Here is a 19,874-nt window from a genome sequence, read left to right on the forward strand (position 1 = left end):
TATTTTGTATTCTAGTTAACTCTTTATGTATAAATTTAGAGCCAATGTTTGCAATCCTTCCTTGGAAGTTTTGTTCATATAAATAGGCAAGTGAAGAAGCAAAGTGTTACTTAAGTTAGGAAGATAATCAGATTTATTGATCTATCTATTTATTTTAATGGCAACAAAATCTGATGCTTGTAAAACTTACTGTGCTTAAATTAGCAGTATTTTTTCTATTTCCTTCTTAGGTTCCTTCTTAGGAACAAGTGTTCCAGGTCTTTTGATTATTTTTTTGCTTGATTGTTTTTTAACAGTACCACAGTACACACACAGGGGAAAAAAAATCCCAAATCCATTGCTCTTTAACTATTTAGTTCAGGTTTCATAGCAAGTTTTTGAATCTCTTTGTAGGTTAAGTGAACAAAATATTTTAAAATCTCTGTTAAAAAAATTGGGGAGTGTGAAAAAAGAAAATGGCTGAAGTACTGCCGAAATTAATTTTTTATCATGTGTAATTATAACCATAAGGATACTTTTACTACATGTTCCATTAAAGGTTTTTTTGAAAACACTTCCTGTCTGCAGGGTAACTTTGTAGGTCAGTCGAGTGAACCTCATGGTATTCACTCTTTTTCTGGGATTTGTGGGTTTGGTTTGGTTTTGCCTGGGTTTAACACAAGACTGTATTTTTGGTTTTGCACAAGGTGATTCTGGATCCCAGGCTTGCATCGTCTGCTTTCATTTTTGAGATTTGTTTTGATTGAGAAACTACTGTTTCCTTTGAATAGCATCAGTCCTTATGGCCCCAGTCAGAAGCTTGAACTGCCTCAGTTCTCACTGAAGTTTACTATATATAGTATGCTAGTCTGTGGATTCTGCAAATTGATTGGATGTTCTCTGTATCTCAAGTGAAACCTGCCTTTTTATAAGAACATCTGGAGACTGAGATGGGTAGCTAGCTGTGAGTATTATAAAACATTTCTGAGCTTGAGAATAGGAGAATGGTTATGGATAGATACTGTGTTGAGGAGACGCAAAGGTAGTGGTAGAAATATCATTAGAGCAGTGGGTTTGGGTGCATAAAGTTTGGGGCCATGGACTAGGCTGCTCAGAGTACTGCAAATAAAAGAGTTGGTGGCAGCATAAAAGTTATCATGAGAAGTCACTGTGGCGGTCTTAAACTTTGATCTGCCTGAGCTTGGGTTGACCAACAGTGTGGTTGATTACACGAAGTGACTGACACCAGGTGGTGCTGCAAAACAATGATCAAACTGGGAAAATTCAATGAAAGCAGTTACCAGTTGTGCTTGTGGGTCTGGAGTAGTAACGGAGGCTAGAACATAACACATCTAACCTGTAATATGAGATGCCAGTTGTCTCTTTGCAAGTTGTTGTTTGCCATCAGTAATGATGGTGTGCACATTGCAAGTTACTAAACCAGATGAGAAATATAAATTTGATAGGTACAACAAATTAAGCTTGTCAAAACAGACAATAAAGAGTGTCCAACAGTCTAGCAAATCAAGATGCAAGTTTTATTGTTGTCCATATAGAATGACTATAACTGAACAGTAACTGGTTGTACAGAACATAGTAGATTGCTTCAAAAACATTAGTTGAAGAGAGTATGGACATTTGACTGCTGTATTGCGCAGTCAAAATAGTGTTATTGCAGATGATTTTTATTCAGCAAATAATGTTAACAAGGGAGGTATTTTTTTATAAAGACTAAATTCTGTTACTGTGTCTCAAACCTGATATTTGAACATTAAATGCATGTAGTAGTATTATTATGTGGCATAGACTTTTTTTAAGCCTTGGCATGTGAAAGTGTAATAGAGTAAATAGCAGGGTTTTTTTAAGCAAATGGCTGAGATACAGCTTCAGCTTCTGAAATAACGCAACTTCTGTCACTGAGAGGTTTCTGGAGTGGGAAAATCATTTCAAAATATCATGACGTTACTGCCCAGCTGTATATAACCACATCATCGTATTAAATATAGAACTTTGACTCATTGGATTCTCTGAATAACAAAAACTAACATCATCTGCCCCTGAGGTACTAATTCTAAATTTGAATGTGGCTTGAATTTATACTGCGCTTTAAACTTGGAGTTTGTGACAGTTCAAGACATTACAGAAACATCCATTGAAACACAGGAATGTGGAAATTTGTGTAGATTGTTACGAACTGTGAGATTATTGGACAATTGTTTTTAATTTGGGGGCGTGAATAGAATAAGTAGAGAGGGAGAGAGAAGTTCTTGAAACAAGTTTCTGGAGAACTTGTTGTTTATATAAGGCCATTACAAGTTTATTTTTACTCAGCCAAATGCTTTTCTCTATTGCCATTCATGTTAATTGCATTTCAGAAAGAGAATGTACTTTTATGGACAACTCTTACCTTCATATTTTCAATACACTAAAGTAAGCATATAGCTATATATTTTTAAAGTTAAAGAGAAAAGGATTTTTTTTAATTAGTAAAAAAGGATTTTATATATATAAAATGTGTACTTGTTGAACTTAAATATAGTAACAATGCCTCTTAATTACTGGAGCCTGCACTTCTCAATTTCTCTGTTTTAGTGCTTATAAAGTTCCTTAGTATGTTTTTAAACACCACGCATAAAAATTGGCATATGCAAGTGGAGGTATGTATTGCACTATTACACGTATGTTGTGAAATAGTATCAGTGTGAACAAAACCAAAATACAGCTACTAGAAATAAGAGCTTGCTGTGTTATACCATGTTCAGCAACATTCTTGGAACAAAGTAAATGTTTTCAATGCAAGCTCTGCATCAAAGTACAGCAAAAATGCTGGAAGGATTTAGTGTATTGAAGAACAATTGCTGGCTTTTATAACCACACTAATAACATTAATTTGAATGTGTAGTGAAAAACACTCTTTTCCATATATTACACTATCATATTGAAGAATAGTGGTCATAGCTCAGAAGTTTATTGTTCCATTGTTATTAAATCTGGGCTTTGTTCTGTCTGTTAAACTTCTTGTTTGTCAGCAGTAAGATTTGGCACAGCATGCATTGTCTCAGTTAACATACTGAGCATTACAAGAAGAAATGCTGAATTCTGCAGAGATTACATTAGCAATCCCCATCTAGGTAGCGAGATTTACAGATAGGTTACTATCTGTAATCCATAGGTTACTTTTACTAAGAGTTGGGTGGGGTGGAGAATAAATTGTCACATATAAGTGTTAAAGAATCACTCATTTGCTCTGTGTTGAATTAGTGTATTATCCTATTATTGATTTTTGTAGCTTTATAAATTTCTATGAAGTTACTGATAGTAGCAGTAGTGTAGGAAAAGAAAAATACTGCTAGTTTCTACAACATTCTCTGTTTTGCATTTAAGGGATAGTGTGTAGAAACATGATGTTTCATGTGCGTTCGTTAACCTGTGGAATTCAACTTTAACATTATGGTTGCTTGCCTTTTGATTTTGTCTTAAGGAGGCCTTCTTGAGTGAAGCCATATATGTGAGACTCCATCTGAGTCTTCCCTAGTGTGAGTAGGGCCGAGGTCAGAAAAACGGTGCAATACAGTGCTCTCCTAAAAAAAAAAAATAAAATAATGCTGTGAGGGGGTAGGTTAGTAACAGCCTTTAATGCATAGTTGCTTCAGGGGACTATTTTTAATGTAAAGGAATGGCCCAAGGGGAATAAAAGCCATCTAGCATATTCATGTCATTCAGACTTCTGAGGGTTTTGTTTGTTATTGTCTTCTATTACTTGATAGAAAAAAACCTGAGCTGCTGTTGAATTATTGCAGCAAATTGATTACTTATCTGCAAACTGATTGCAGTAAATGTATGTTGCTTATTAAAAGGTAATAGAAATAACTGTAAGCTTTGACCTATAAATATTTAATCTTATGTGAAATTCTACAGTTTACTTTAACTTCAGTAATTCGAGCCTTTTCTTGAAAAGGAAGAAACATCAGCAGTTTTTCAGTTTTCCTCTATTTCAATAGAAAGCTTGACTTGAGTAGTAATTACTTCAGACTTTACTGCTGTTCAAAATGTTGATGCTTTCATTTTCAAAGTAATGATATTTCTGGAAGTATTAATACTGTTGTTTTTCTGTTTGTTTGGTGGTTTTTTTTTTTGAGCAGATTATGACAGTACCAAATGATCCCTATACTTTCCTCTCTTGTGGTGAAGATGGCACTGTAAGATGGTTTGATACTCGAATCAAAACAAGTTGCACAAAGGAAGATTGTAAAGATGTAAGAGTGAAATCTTTTAATAAAGATGACCTAAATGTAGAGCTGTACATCATACAAACATAGGATATGAATTCTGGTAAGGCTTTTAGAAATAATGGATTTCAGGGTCGTTGGTGGAGATGACAACATGTTTCCCAAGAAACAAAAAAAGTTTGGGGAGTCTTTTTTTCTTTTTTTTTTTTTTTTTTTTTAAATTTATTTCATTTTAATAACTCCATTGGCACCTTCTAGTTTATGAACTTTGGTGTGAGGCTTCAGATTTGGTAGAAAAGATTCTATGTTTACATTAGTTACTATAGAGTGCAGAGTTGGAGGCAAAAAATGTCTGGAAAATAATCTGCAGCCCTGTGTTCTTGAGCATCCTTTGTTCCTCCATAAGAAAAGATTTGGTAATGAATTATACTAGATCAAATTAGTCACTGGTAGTATTCCCTAGAAGGTAAGGTATTGGTGGTGTCCACTGTGTTTGCATTTCAGAAACAGTCTTAATATTGAATTGGCGAAAAACTGACACCAATGTATGTATCACTGCTCTTGATTCATTTTATTCTGCTTTGTGCATATTTACTAGTTCTAGGGGTTTCTTTCTTTCTTTTTCTCTATCCAATTATCTGCCCATAGATGTAATCTATTCCTTTAAATTAATTTAGACTGTTTCTGCATATTTGGTGCTCTTCTGACTCAACAGTGTCTATGCATAGCAAAATCCAAGGTGCAAGCTAGTTTATAAATCTGTATTTGTTATGCTTACCTGTTCTTAAATGTTTGTTCCTGTGGCTTGTTTTGGTTTGTTTGTTTTCTTTTCTAGTTGATCTTGTGCTGTATTTCTTTCTCTGATAGTTTTCCTTCTCTGCAGTGGCTTTTCTGTTTGACATATTTACAATCTATCTTCACAGGGCCAGACCTATTTTTCTCAAAACCTCCTTGACTAATGGACCTGTGTCCTGAAGTAAAAAATAGAATTATACTTCAAATGTTCAGAGCTATTATTTGAATGCTGTGTTTTTGTTTGTTCCAGGATATTTTAATAAACTGTCGGCGTGCTGCCACTTCTGTTGCTATCTGTCCACCAATCCCATACTATCTGGCTGTGGGTTGTTCTGATAGCTCAGTAAGAATATATGATCGGCGAATGCTTGGTACAAGAGCAACAGGTAGGAACCATACCTTACAGTAAGCTCTTCTAACCATTTGCAGTTCCAATTTCAAGTTATTTTTTTCAAAATAGATGATGAATGACTGAAGTGTAATACTGAATGAAGTGTAGCTTTCTTCTCTGAGAACTATGCTTTGTAATAATAAAGTAATTTCACTCTAATATTTGCTAATACAGAAATCTTCAAGTAAGTAAACTTAATCTCTTCATCCATCTTGGAATATGTTGTATACTGAATGCAGAAAAAGACATTTTGTAATGTCTCTTCTTTTGTCTTGAAACATGTGATTCCAAGATCCAAAAAGCTAGCGACTGCAGCCTGCAGTGGTCTACCTGAATTTTAATTAAGTTCTTATCTTCTTGTACTCACTCTGCCATGCTGGAATGTGTTGCTATTTATGGGAAGGGATCTTACGAACTCTAGAATGTCATGTGATAGGCTTACCTTTGCAGTAGCTGTTGCGATATCTAACGTAATTTCACTGAAAAGCTACAGATCCTTCAGGTGAAAGCTGGCATGCTTCAGATGCTTACTTAAGAATTTTATAAAAAAAATCTCCAGTGACAACCAAAAGTGTTACATAGTTGTAATGTATCTCTTTCGTATGACCAGCATGTGTTTAGACACATACGAATTAATATACAGCTGTGCATACACATTCATGCAAGTAATCAGTGCCACAAAATCTGTCATTTCTTGCAGCATTTTCCTGTTGGTGATTGTGATGGAGGAGAAAGGAAACAGTAGAGATCGCTCAAACATAAAAATACCCCACTCATCATGCTAATGTTCTTACAAGATCTCTCCCTTTCATCACAGTGGCCAGCAAAATTCTATGAGAACTGCCAGAGGAACAGATTATGGGGGGGTTGATTAAAACGTACTATGTACCTGCACTTGTCTTGTAACAATATAGGAATAAGATGAATTCAGGTATGCAGGCCTATAAAGGAAAGGAGAGAAAAGACAAAATCTTGAAGACTGTAATTTTTCTGAATATATTGGTATAGTGTTCTGTTGTTTGCTTGGGAGGGGGTGGGGGGGTGGTTTTGGGGTTTTTTTTTTTTTTTTAAGGGGTGAGGTATTCTATAACTAGTGAGCAAACTATTGATTTTCATTTAAAACTTTCTGTTTCAGTCCTTATGTAATGTGAGATAATAAACTCTGAACTTGTCTGTGGTCAAGGACAGACTGTTGCACACATTAAGCCACAACAGATATGCCATGCGGGAAATACTTACATGGCAAACTATGAGGTTTTGGAACAGTCTGTTTTTCTCAGTGTTAGATTTTCTTATACGTAACTTTTATCTTATCAAGAATTTGTAATTCTAGAATTTCATATTCTTTTAGCGTGTGGAGTGGAAGTGAGTTGTCAGGGAAGCATGATAAGTGCAATGTATTGTATAGTTCTGCAGTTTCAAAGTGACAGTACTATTATGTCTCCAAGAAGAAAAACTAGTATTTTTTTTTTAAAACATTTTCCATAGAAGACAGGAGATGTATGTCCTAAATTTCAAAGTTTCATATAATGAATTCCTTTCTAATTTGTATGTAGATACAGAGTTGCATTATTATTGTGTAAATGTTCTTAGGTTTCAAAATTTGCATTTGTACTACATTTTACAGATAGTATCCACACACCTTCGTGTGATGCGTATGTGATATATGAATATATATGTGTGTGTTTTCATCTTTTTTAAAAAAAATGTACATAGCCTTTGTAAAGAAATATAAAATACTAGTAAGATTTGATATGTCACTATTCAGATCCAATTTAATGCAGAAGCTACAGGATACTTAGCTTTTCTCTGATCATCTTTTGTTAGATGTTAAATAAGGAGTATATTGAAGCTTTTGAATATTTGCAATAGTAAATGTGTAATTTCTTTCTTCCCGCCCCCATAGGGAATTATGCTGGTAGAGGCACTGTTGGAATGGTGGCACGGTTTGTTCCTCCTCATCTCAATAACAAATCCTGCAGAGTAACGTCTCTATGTTATAGTGAAGATGGTCAAGAGATCCTTGTTAGCTACTCTTCAGATTACATATACTTGTTTGATCCCAAGGATGACACAGCACGAGAACTTAAAGTTCCTTCTGCTGAAGAGAGACGGGAAGAGGCAAGTGATTAAGATGACCTGTTTTCATGTTTTTTGTTTTTTTTTTTTTTCTTATGGCACACTTATATCAGTTGTATTTCTGTTTAATTTAAATTAATGTTGCTGTTCATAGATTGAGATGTTGACAAGTAGATTGTGTTACAAAATTTGCATATTTACAATATATTTATTTATATATTTACAGTATTTTGTCACTCTGGTTTCCCTCTCCTAAAGATGAGAAAGCATGAACCTTGGGTTATAAGACCAGCAAGGGTGGCAGGTCATTCTTGTAATTGAAGTGTGTTCTGTGTTATTTTCCATGCCACCAAAAGGAGGCATTATTCCTTGAAATCAAGTATAAATACTCTTTGTTAAAAGTTATCATTTAATGACAGAGATGAGGGGGTACAACATGTTTAGATTGCGGAGGTGAGCCGCTACTACTGAGCAGTATTAAAAGTTTCAGCAGTGTAACCAAAACACAAGCAGTTGTTTATTATCAGCTCAGCTACAATGACGTTGACCATTCCAATCTAAATTTTCTGATCAATATAAAACAAATCCCTTTAACTACAGTGAAGTTATGTCTCTCCCCCTCCTCCTGCGCTCCCTCAACCAGCCGTTCCTTTTTTTCCTGGCATGCTCACCGTTTCACAAGTTCCTCTGTATCCCAAGGTCATTACCTTTAGTCTGAGACAGGGGCCTCAAGGGACTTTACAATGAGTTGTTAGCATACTGCTGTCTTCACTGGAAGGATGGGTGTGATGATAACAATGGAGATTTCTTCCTCCTCTGTGCTGGCAGAAACATGATGTTGATGTTTTCTTCCCTCTTTTTCTTAAGAGTCTGTTTGAAGGCTATATGTTTTGAAACACGTACATGATGCGTTTTCTTTATTAGTTTGCCAATATAGCGTGGTTGTTCTTTGTCCTTGTTATTACCCCTAAAACAGTGTTGCTTGGGTCCAACCTTTGTAGTACAGTTAACAGCCAACGGTGAGTGAGAAGGTGTCTCTGGTATCCTCCTGTGTCCACACATGCTGTCAGCCCATACCAGTACTACTTCATGCTGCATCAGTATCCTATGGTCATAAGTAGTTCTTTCTTGCACAGCTTAACTGGTTGGCATTTCTGCATATATCAAAACTGTTAACAAGAGGTTGTACACCACGCATCTATGCAAATCTAAGCAAAACTAAAGCAAATTAGGTGGTAATCACCTGGTCACTAGACAATTGCTGTTGTAGCTAAATGAGCTAAAAAAGCTCGAAGCAACTTCAAGCTCCAAGTCCAGACAAAGCCTGACAAGTGTGAGGCTTGTGTTAGCTTCACATTAAGCCTGTGGCCTCTTACTAGCAATGATCATGCTGTATTTACTGGGTCACAGGCTGCTATTACTAGTACAAACATTATTGATCAGAAGAGGGTGTAGATTTGTAGGAATTCGTAGGACTGAGGAACAATGTCCAGCTGAGTTACGCTGTTACCTCACTAAGGCAGGAGAAAGCAAAGAGGAACCCAGAAAAACTGTGACGAACAAATGGTTCTGCACTTTTCCCTTTCTTCTGTCTAATGTTAATCTGATGTGAAGTAATTTGGTGGAGAGTTGACTGCCCAGTTACTATAGAGAGAGAAGATTTTGACCACCTGTTAATAACAGATCCTATGTATCCTTTTCTTTTGTAGGCATAGAATATGTCCTATAATCTTTTCTTGCTGGATGATTTTACTTAAATGCTATTTTTATTTCAGCCTGGCTATAAATTGTATGGAGTAGAAGGAACGTAAAGCTTTCTTCATGAATCTGCTGGCTCCTGAAAGTTAACACTTTAATATGCTTTCACTGCAGGGGTTTTGCATTTAATTTAAAATTGTCAGCACAACTATTTACTTTTTAAGCCAGAAGTATCTAGCCAATAGATTTAATTTCAAGCATGTTCAAAGCACTAGCTGTTTCTTTTCAAGTTGCTGAAAGTAACACTACCTATATAGTACTTGTTTTATACTTCCTGCTACAAAAAAAATTGTGTTATAAAAATTTAAAACGCCCACAGCTTAAAAAATAAACTAAAGTTTATTTTCATAAAATTTCTTTGTTTTGTTAATGTCGGATTGTTTTTTCATTTTGCTTAATTGCAAATCCACATTTCATTAAACTGAAGCTGCTGTGTGTAGTTTTTAACATGAAGAGGTGAATATTTTTGCAGAATTCAGGCTGAATTCTGGAAAACTTGAATTATTATCGTTCAGTATGGAAAGCCTCAACACAATAAAGTTAGTATTGCATAAAATAAAAGCTGCATTAGTTCTGAGAGTCATTGATTTAGACTGAACTTCTGCATAGCTAAAACTCTTGTATTCTATTGATACTGTGTTGTACTTATTCATAGTTGATCTGAACATATGGCTGACATTCAGTTTTTTTTGTGACGGATGCAATATTTCCATTTTATTAAGTTACATAAGTTTGTGTTTATATTTAGACTTAGAATACTGTACTGTCCAACATAAATAGTTTTGTAATGAGGGGGCTTTTGTGGTTTGGTTGGTTTTTTTTATTTCTAGTTACGGCAACCTCCTGTTAAACGTTTGCGGCTAAGAGGAGACTGGTCAGATACTGGACCAAGAGCAAGGCCTGAGAGTGAACGAGAAAGAGATGGTAAAGTGTTTGCAGCTGGGGGTGGTGGTGGTTGTCTTTGCTTGTGTGTTTTGTTTTGGCTGGGTTTTAGTTGGGTTTTTTTGTTTCATTTTGGTTTGGGTTTTATTTTCCTATTTTTCTTAAGTATTCCTGAAATACCCAAGTGCTTCAGATTAAACTGTCCATGTTTTAAGAATCGGCCAAGTCTTAAGATGGTTTTCTTAGAATTTAAGACAGAACTGCTGTTCTACAGTGATTTTTAAAAATGTCTAAACTGAAAATATTCTTACCAGAAGAATTATGTTTCTTCAGTTAGGCTGATGTAAATCAAGGAGAGCTTACTTCATTGTCATTGGTCATGTAGTAACATAAATATGTATTTCCCTTTTTGTGGTCAAGCCTCATATGCAGTCAAAGCTACAAATGAAATGCTCTGTAATGGTTACATGAGGGGACTGGAATTCAAAGCAGTAGGATTCTACTATTGTATCTTTCACTTTTTTTATAAAACATGTAGTAACTAAATTTTTATACTTAAATTTTCACGTTTCTAATATATTACTCAATTAGTTGAGGTTTCAGTAGGTAGAGCATTTCCAAAGCTATGCTTTAGTGTCAGAAAATGAGATGTGAAAGCAGGGCAGAGGATGCTTTGTCACTCATCTTACTCTTCATCTAATGATGTGTTTCTGTTTATATCTGACAGGTTGTGGGGGTACAAGTATTTGTTCTACTTCCCTTAAATCTGTCTCCCTTTTTTGCCTACCATTTCCCTTTCCAGACTTTCTGTGTTGGTTTTCTCATCTTCCTGACTCCACAAACTAGAATAGAAGTGTCTAGCTGTATCAGGCTAATGGTCCACGTAGAGTAGGATTCTGTATCTGACACAGGCAATAGGAGATGCTCTTTAGGGAGAGAACATGAGCCTGTCCTTTTACCTTAGTCTGTTGCCTTTGTTGCTCCCCCAGTGTTCAGAATTACCATATTAGAAACTTTACAGGGTACGTTCCCATCTGTTCTTTTAGAATCTGCATATGGTTCTATTGCCTATGAGTTTCTGTAATCCTTTTTTGAACCTGTTGGTAATATCTCCTATGGCAAAAACTTCCAGAAGTTCAGTGCCCACTGTGTAAAGGAAGACTTTCTTTCCTTTCTTTTAAATTGCTCCCTTAGTTTCATCATGTGCCTTCTTATTCTAATACCACAGGATTTGATTATTAACAGTTTTACATTCTGCTTATTTGGTGCTTTCATTCCACAGACAGCATTTGTATACCTCCTCATATTAGGGACACTTTTGCTATCATCTTTGTTGCAGGTCTTCCCAATTAAAGTTAGTGGCAGCTTTGCCTTTGCACAAAGTTACTTTTTATTTACATTGAAGATACTTAGCTGAAAAACAATGTCCTTCTAGCTGTCGTTTCCCTACCGATTAAATCTGCTGGGGAGAAGAATAAAGCCTGAGAAAAGGACTCCTCCAGTATAGACACTGGCTAGATTTTTATTTTCTCAAAACAAAGCTTCAGGATCTGTACTGTGCATTATTTGATACAACTGTATAGTGACTGAGAGAGAATAGCTGTGTTGCATTAGTTAGGCATGTGGTGACCTGTGACTTATTTTTCTGTTAACTGTTCATTATTCTGTCTTCCCATCATTAACCACCTATTGTCTGTTTTCTTCAGCTGTTGCATTCTACTTTTTATGTTCTAAGCTTCTGAGGCCAGAGCTCCTCTGCCTGGGGTACAGGAGGGGAATGAGGGATCCCAGGGGAGGGTCAGAGACCTGCAGTGTGGAAATGAGGATAGACAAGGGCATTTGGGTCAGACTCTGGGGCATTGTTTTGGGAGGGTGGTGGGTTGCTGTGTTCCTCTTCCCTTATCCATTCCCAACAATGTCTTCTAAACTCAAGCAAATAACGTAAAAGCAAGGTCTAGTGATGATATATTCAAGCTATATCCTAGCAGTGAAGACTATATGCAGTCCTGAAAGATAATCAGTTGCTCCAGTCATTTGATTAGTCTTTTGGCTTTTATAACATCTGTGCAGGTAGCAGCACTGATGTTTGAGAGGCATATTATCACTGCATGTTCTTCCCAAGTACACTCCAGAATCTTTTAGTGTTAGCTTTTGTATGCAAGGTAGTAAAATATTTTTCATGTATGTATTTTGATAAGTAATTGTACTTCACAAGGATTCTATTTCTTAAGCTCTTCAAGTACAAAAGTTTTCCAAAAGTTGCTTAAACACAGCATACTTCCAAAGTGGCTAAGGGGCCAGCATAAGCTCTTACTTCAGTATGAGTGGAATGGCCCAGTCCAGTGGAATGATCTTCTATTGGAAGATGCCAATGTGTAAAAACAAACAAACAAACAAAACCCCCCAAACCACACACCACGCCCCCAAAAAAACCCCAACCCCCCCCAAACCAAAACCCAACAAACAAAACCAAATCCCCAAAAATGAACCCCCCCAAAACCCCAACCAACCAACAAACAACCAAACTCCCCCCAAACTCCCCCAACCACTTAACCTGCCCTCAAACAAACAAAACCCTCAAAACCAAACAAAAAAAACCCCAAACATTTCACAGAATACAAAAAACAGTTAAAGATTCAAATATTCCATTTCAGCCCTTTACAAATTAAATTTTTTCTGTTGTCTTTTTTGAAACAAATTTTGTTTCATATGTAATAAAACCAGAAATAAAATGAGAAGAAAATGTTTTGAGTTATGTTGAAAGAAAGTATGTTGAAGATTTTGCTGTAAGTCATGCAGAAGCCTTTTGGAAATGTTAAAAACTTTATGTGCTAAACTTTGTGCTAGTCTTTTTGCTCTTTCATTGTTTAATGATAAACTTGGTTATTTTATAATTAGCTAGAAAAACATAAAAATCTAGGTTTTCTTAACTTATTTAACTGGCATTTAAAACAATGACATAAATTTCACAATGTCGTGTACAAAAGCTCTGCATAATTGTAAAACAGAGAAGGAGGAAGGACTGTTGGTTTTTATGTGGTGCCATGTTCAGCTGGCAATTCTTGCTAGACTGTAGTGCTGAAAAAAGGAGATGGTTCAGGGGATTGCTAGTTATATACCTTACAGGGTGGGGGGGGGGGGGGGGGGGCGGTTATGAAAGAAAAAATGGGGGGAAAAAATGAATGCTTTTGTAAACTTGTAGATAAAACTTTCAGCTTTACTTGTTTTACAGGGGAGCAAAGTCCTAATGTCTCCCTAATGCAAAGGATGTCAGACATGCTGTCAAGATGGTTTGAAGAAGCTAGTGAAGTTGCACAAAGCAATCGAGGACGAGGAAGATCGCGGTCCAGAGGTGATTTCCTTCTTTTCAAGAATAATAATTACAACAGAAATATGTTTATACTGGGTGTACGGGCCTTGAATATCAGCATTTTTGGGGTGTAAACTAAGAAATTTTTAGTGCACTCTGAAGAACTGAGCACACTTGTTTGCCATATGAATGGTAAAGCAAAGGGAGACTAAGTTTACCTTTGGGCTCTTGTTTTTCTTGCTTTTTTTATTTAATCAAAGGTGGGACTAATCGGACAGATGCTCCTGCTACTAGTAACATGCCACCTAGTACAGAATCAGAAACTGCAATGGAAGTAGATGGTTCTGAACAACTTCCATCATCATCATCTTCTACAATGTCAGCCCAAGCTCCTTCAACATCATCTTCAACAGAAAGTCCCCCTTCAACTTCGTTATTGTCCTCTCCTGATAATGAACAAAGGCCTTCTTTAGGGGCCTCAGCTCAACCTGTACTCCATCAGTCTGGTGAGAAGAAATCCATCTTGTCATTGTTTATGAAAAATGCTTTCACTGAGAAACAATTTTATTTTAGGATATTTTGAGTAATGGATCGCAATCTGTTTTCCTTCTTGCACATCCTTAATGAGACTAGGTATTTTATAGTTATCAACTGACTGCAGCTGTGGTTTAAACAAAGAGTAAAACCATCAACTGTCTAAGTCTGTCTGAAGAAGGAATCTCAAAGGGAATAACCAGTATTGTCTTTTGAAGTAGAAGTAAAAAATTATTGCTTGTTTTTTCTAAACTTATTATTCTCTTCATGGAGTATAAATAACACCATGCCTTCTTCAGCTGTGATTTGGCTGTAGCAGCATCAGTGCAATGAATAGCAGAACCTATTCCTGTTATAATCAGAGGAAGTAGAAAATGTCTCCTTCAGTAGGAATCTACATCCTCAACATTTCAGAGTCAGCAATGTTATGTTTTTTTGCTTCTCAAAACTGTCCACATAGACAGGGCTTACCTCACGTGATACTTCATTATTGGTTAATAAATTATACTACATACTGATCTTCAAGATATATAAACTTAAAAAAACCCGCATCTGTATTTAATATAGACATACATTCTTATTGTGGGGAAAAAGAAGAAAGTATATTCCACTGTCAATGTCAGAAACTTATTTGGTTAGTAAAAGAGCACCTTATGCGTTGACTTGCATTTTTCCATCTCTGTGCAGGAAAAGATACTGCAGCCTTTAGGGTTAAGTATTTGCACAAGAGTTTATTTTTACTTTTTTAAAGTGAGTTTCTAGGCCTCATAGTTGTGGTGGAAAGGCTGATGTGATCTGAAACACCTACAGGTTCAGACTTGATTATTTTAAAATCCCATGGTTTTTGTATAAATACAACTTCTGTATTGTACTAATTCTGTTGTAAAAAATCAAGGTCTCTGTCATTGGAAAAGATGACTGATAGCATCTTCAGGCCCTAAATTGGATGTTCTGGAGAGATGGAGATTGGGTATAAAGAAGAGATAGGGATTTCCCAGGGAAAAGTGTGCCATTCAGTGTACTGTGGCTGCTGCAGACAAAATCTTTGGGACAGGTGAGAAATTATTTTGAAATTCATTAAATGTATCATTCTCATCCTTTCAAGCCTTGCAACTAGTCTGATACTTATTTAGAGGAAATAAACAGTGAGCAGAAACATGACAATACACACAGTCCAGATACTATTCCTAGAATAAGCTAGAAAATCTATTTAGTAGCAGAGGCTTTAGTCACCTTTTCTCGCTCTTTTTTTTTTTTTTTTTTTTTTTTCTTAGTATTGGTGTCAGCTTGCTGCAATCTCAAGTTTTTCTCAATACACACACAACAAATTAAGGGGTTTACTCTAATTCAGTGTAACCCAATTTAATTGCCACTATCTTTGGTACAGAAGGATAGCCACCAAAGAACACACATACCATTACCAAGGGTTCATTTTGATCTATTTATTTTTCAAAGTATATGGTATATTCTGGAGCTTTCAGTGGCCAGGAGAGTATATCAGATATTAAAAATAAATGCTTCAAGCTACATCCCTAAAACCTTGTAGGCTGCATAATGATAATGTGCTAGAGAACATTTCTGGAATTATTATGCATTATCTGTCCTTCATTTTAAAGAATGTATGCTGACTAGAGAAAGCGTTTTCTTCTTTTTCTCTGAATCTTTCTGAATTTCTAAGTAAAAGTTTATTCTGCTAGCATGAAGCTGAAGTTGTTATTTCTTCATCCAGCTCTTCTCTAGGAGCGTTTCCTCTTTCCCAGTGTTACTTCGGACTTAAGACTACATATATTCAGTTTCTGATTTACTGTATAATGTTTGATAACTTCTTTGACTACATCTAAACAGGGTGTCAGACTGGCTGCTGATTATCAAAAAAAAAAAAAAAAAAAAAATCACTGTCCCCCCACCCCCCATATTCTGAATCCACAGAAACAAACAAGCAAAACTTTATCTGGTATTCTTTATTGCTGTATGCAGATTTTAATTGTAGGACCAGCTGCCATCTTTAAATTGTCTACAGGACACCTGCAGGAGTAAACTCAATAGTACTATATGTTTGCATACCTAGTAAGCGTCTTGTCTAGTTTGCACTGCTTTTAAAACAGTTAAGTTACTGTAAAACAAGTCTTTGGGTAACATGGGCAAGTTCAGGGAAAGGGGAAGCCCCTGGGCAGAAGGAGCAGGTCATGGCAGAGCAGTAACAGTAGGTTTATGAATGGGTATTTCCATTTTGCAATGTTTATATACTTACAGAACCCATAAGGGTGCTCAGCTATGAGATTTTATTTACTCTCAGTCTCTAGTCTATAAATGTGAAAAGACTGCGCTCTGCATTAAGAACAGGATTCCCTGAGTTTGTTTAGCTGTGTTTAGAGGTGAATAAAACCTGCTGCTTTTTGGGGTGACAGGATAGGGAAAGTGATAATAGAAATAGCTTAAAAACAGTGGGTTTGAGTAGGAAGACCAGATAGAGGTGTGTTGTAAAAGATGGATGACTGGGGAACCATTTTGGAAAATGGAAGAAGGGAAGTGAGAGGCTTTCAGCCATCATTTTGCTTAAAGGGGTGGCAGATACAAGTTTGAATATTGTAACAAAGAGTTAGCAAATGAAAAATATGTTTGGGGGTAATTACTTGTTTAGAATTGGAGCATGAATTCACACTACAGACTGGAACAGGCTTATAAACAGCTTTCTATAAATCATTTCTACAGATTTCTGCAGGTGCCAGTGGTAATCCTGTCTTTGAAATAGCAATACCTTTGCATATGTATTATGATTCAAATATATTGTTGGTATGCTGTTCCAGAAAATATGCCACGTGGTGAGCATTTGAGCTTCTACACGTGACTGACTTCATTGCTTAATGTTTTAAAAAAGTACATGTTCAAAATAGAGTCAGTACAAAAATGGTTCAGTGCTGGAGCTTGTTGGGATAAGTCTCTCTATCAGAATGTATATTCTGGAAGAATACAGTTGGAACGTTTGAGTAGGTTGCAAATAATCAAGATGATCAGCACAAAATCTCAGTAGCCTGTTCTTGTCAGTATGTTTGAATAATTTTTTTATGAGACAGAACAATTGCTGGAGATTTTCATGCTTGTCACTGAGAAAAAAAAATTATTTTCTTGCTTTACTTGGCCCATTCAGTGGAAAGCATTCATTCATTTTTTACATGAGTTTTAAGATGCTGTAGTTTTAAGCCACAAATGAACATAAAATACAACAAACTGTAATATATAATAATGCTTTTTCCCCCATAAATAATATTCCAGATACACTTTGGTACCGGGGGTAGGGGTGGGGGGTAGGGGGCAATTGAGTAATTAGGACAAAGCTTAATCTTAATGTGTGTTCTGATATAAGGTAACTTTGCTTTTAAATTTTGAATGGGAAAGTGGCAATAGCTGTTTTTTCTTTCCATTTCTTTTTCCTCACTCCATTTGCTGGCAAAATAAACATTTGCTTAGAGATTTTTGAAATGTGTTAAAAGGTGTTGTCATTAAACGTATTCAGGATAGTAGTTGCCTCTACATTTTGAATTGTAGTTCTTGTTACATCTTAAATTGTAACTGTCTCTGGACTGAGTAGAACTGAATCAGCAGCAAGTACTGAAAACTGCCATTTTGGACATTATTGAAATTTCCTTAAAAGCACTTTCTAGACTGTTTTTCCATAAATGTTCATGGCACATGAAAACCATTTGTAGCAGATCTCTTTGATGCTATATTCCTTTTAGGAAGTATATCTTTTTTCTTATACCTCATCAACCATAAACTGGCAGGATGTATTTCCCAGAAGTGGTATTAGACTGAGGACATTAGAGCTCATGACTATTTGATATTAACTGGTGCCTGCCACTAATTTTTGAATGATTGGATTATGTCTTTGGGTTTGTTTCTTTTTATGAAAGAAAATTTAAAATTTGCTTGCTTCACTGAGTGAATAAGAGTTACAGAATATTTGTAAAGCTTTTGCTTGCATGAAAGGTTATATGCCAATGTAATGCTCTCTAGTATTTTAACATTTCGTAGTACTGATTATTTTTTTTCTTTGCAGATTTCCTTACATCTACAAACTACAGAGTGCCCTTGATATAAATACTTTCAGGATAGGTCTAGACTAGCAGTTTACAGCAGAACTAGCTAGAGCATTTGATGTGAATATTTGAGTCTGAATTAGCTTCTCTACCCTACTATATTATAGATGAGAGTAGTTCAACAGTGGTTCAGGTCAATGTTGTGCTTCAGCTATTGCTAATAAAGACACAGTCTGTGTTGTATGAGGAGAAGCACTTGCTATACAGCACTTGTGTAAGTGGAGGAAATCTGCAAAGAGCATGGAAAGAATAAAAAATTACTTGGATGCCTAGTTTTATAGTAGTTTGCAAAAAATACGTTAATCAGACAGTGGACTGGTATGTGCCAAAACGGTATAACTGACAAATGAATAAAGACAGAGTGATGAAAACAATAAAGTTCTCTTCAGTTCTCTAAAGACAGAACTGAAAGAATACCCTGTTAAGAGAATGATACTAGGAATTGTTTATGGTCCAATAAATTACTTTCTCTGTAGGACCACTTAACAGTGTTTTCAGACTTTGAATCCTCACCCACTGGGAATGTCTGAGATAAAAAATGAGTTCATGGTGAAGTGTATTTTTTGGTTAGATGCTGTTCTGCCACCTATTTTCATAGTTCCAGTTTACTTTTTTCACAGGTTTATTTTGATCAAAAGTGTACTAAATTCCACCCATCAGGAAGCCATCACATTCATTTTGAAAATTTACCTGTAGACCACAGTTGCACAATTTTACACCATGAATATTCTCATTTGTTATGTGTGTTAGGAACACGAAAATGAATACTTCTGTTGTTTGCTTTGTTTTGAATCAGTCAGGATCGATCTATTTTTGTTAAATAATTCTTTGCTAAATGATTTAAGTGTTGGAGATGGGGTGGGGGGTGGATAGTATGATGTGAATCCTGAACTTCTAAGTCCTGTAATTCATGCATTTAGGAAGAGAAAAACAATTTCAATATTTTATTTTATAATTTCTGGATGTTAGTAAATGATTTACATAATTTTTTTTCACTGTAATTACACTTAGTATCTGTTGCTTCTCTCTTTGGTCAGTCCCCCCACCCCTCCTCCCTGTTCTGTATATTGTATGTTCAATGCTTCTTCTTTCTTTTACATACTTTTTTTTTTCTTTTTTCCCCTCTCCCTGTTTGTCAGAGTTAATGGGACCTGAGTTAGCTATAATCCGTAGGGGTCTACAGCGACTGAGGCTTAAGAAGGCAGAACAACAGAGACAGCGAGAGCTAGCTGAGGGTTCAGCGCCACAGTCGTCCTCCTCTGATCAGTCCTCCTCTAAGGGCTCCTCACAGGACCCTCAGACATCAGGTTGTCATTTGTCAAGGTTTCTTAAGCAGCTAACGTAGTTATAGTTTGTGCTGCTGTTGTTTGCTGAGATGCTTCTCTTCCAGAACAAGACAGTTAATGCATTTGCTGCTTGTCTTACCTTGCATGTGGTGGTGTTTATCATCACATGGTTAGGGAAAGAGTCATACTGACAGTTTTCATTTATCTAACATGTTTGGATTATATAGCTAAGTGATACTACATAGAGAAAGTTTCCTAGGTGCATGGTATCAGGTATGTGCAATGTTTGTTAGAGCAGTTGAGCAAGAAATTGCTGTGTCCTGAGTAGGGTGAGGTACTTACACACTTGAAATTGTGTTTTGGTGTTAATTGTATCCAAGAGTAACATTTAAGACTTGGCTTTGGTTTAGCATATGTTCTAATTCAGGGTAACATTTCAGTAAACCAGGATTTTGGCACTCTTAAATGCTATGGTTTTACAGTAAGTATAGTGAAAATACTTGTAACAAGCCTAAGTCCCCAGATATGCTCTCC

At 36.0% G+C, this 19,874-nt stretch overlaps 1 protein-coding gene across 7 annotated transcripts in view; it reads left to right on the plus strand.

Annotated features, from left to right (window-relative positions):
* The window catches only part of DCAF6 (DDB1 and CUL4 associated factor 6), a 94,088-nt gene that overhangs the window by 32,159 nt on the left and 42,055 nt on the right, over positions 1-19,874 (plus strand). For 4 of the 7 annotated variants that reach the window (XM_075034028.1, XM_075034029.1, XM_075034031.1 and 1 more), the window contains exons 5-11: positions 4,122-4,235; positions 5,254-5,389; positions 7,301-7,515; positions 10,062-10,155; positions 13,346-13,465; positions 13,684-13,929; positions 19,194-19,361. In XM_075034028.1, the coding sequence (XP_074890129.1) occupies positions 4,122-4,235; positions 5,254-5,389; positions 7,301-7,515; positions 10,062-10,155; positions 13,346-13,465; positions 13,684-13,929; positions 19,194-19,361 (1,093 nt within the window). The remainder of the gene's footprint in view (positions 1-4,121; positions 4,236-5,253; positions 5,390-7,300; positions 7,516-10,061; positions 10,156-13,345; positions 13,466-13,683; positions 13,930-19,193; positions 19,362-19,874) is intronic. The other 3 variants (XM_075034032.1, XM_075034034.1, XM_075034033.1) reach the window with 1 other exon arrangement.

The sequence above is a fragment of the Buteo buteo genome, chromosome 8 (genome assembly GCF_964188355.1).
Source record: "Buteo buteo chromosome 8, bButBut1.hap1.1, whole genome shotgun sequence".
In the NCBI taxonomy this organism is placed as follows: Eukaryota; Metazoa; Chordata; class Aves; order Accipitriformes; family Accipitridae; genus Buteo; species Buteo buteo.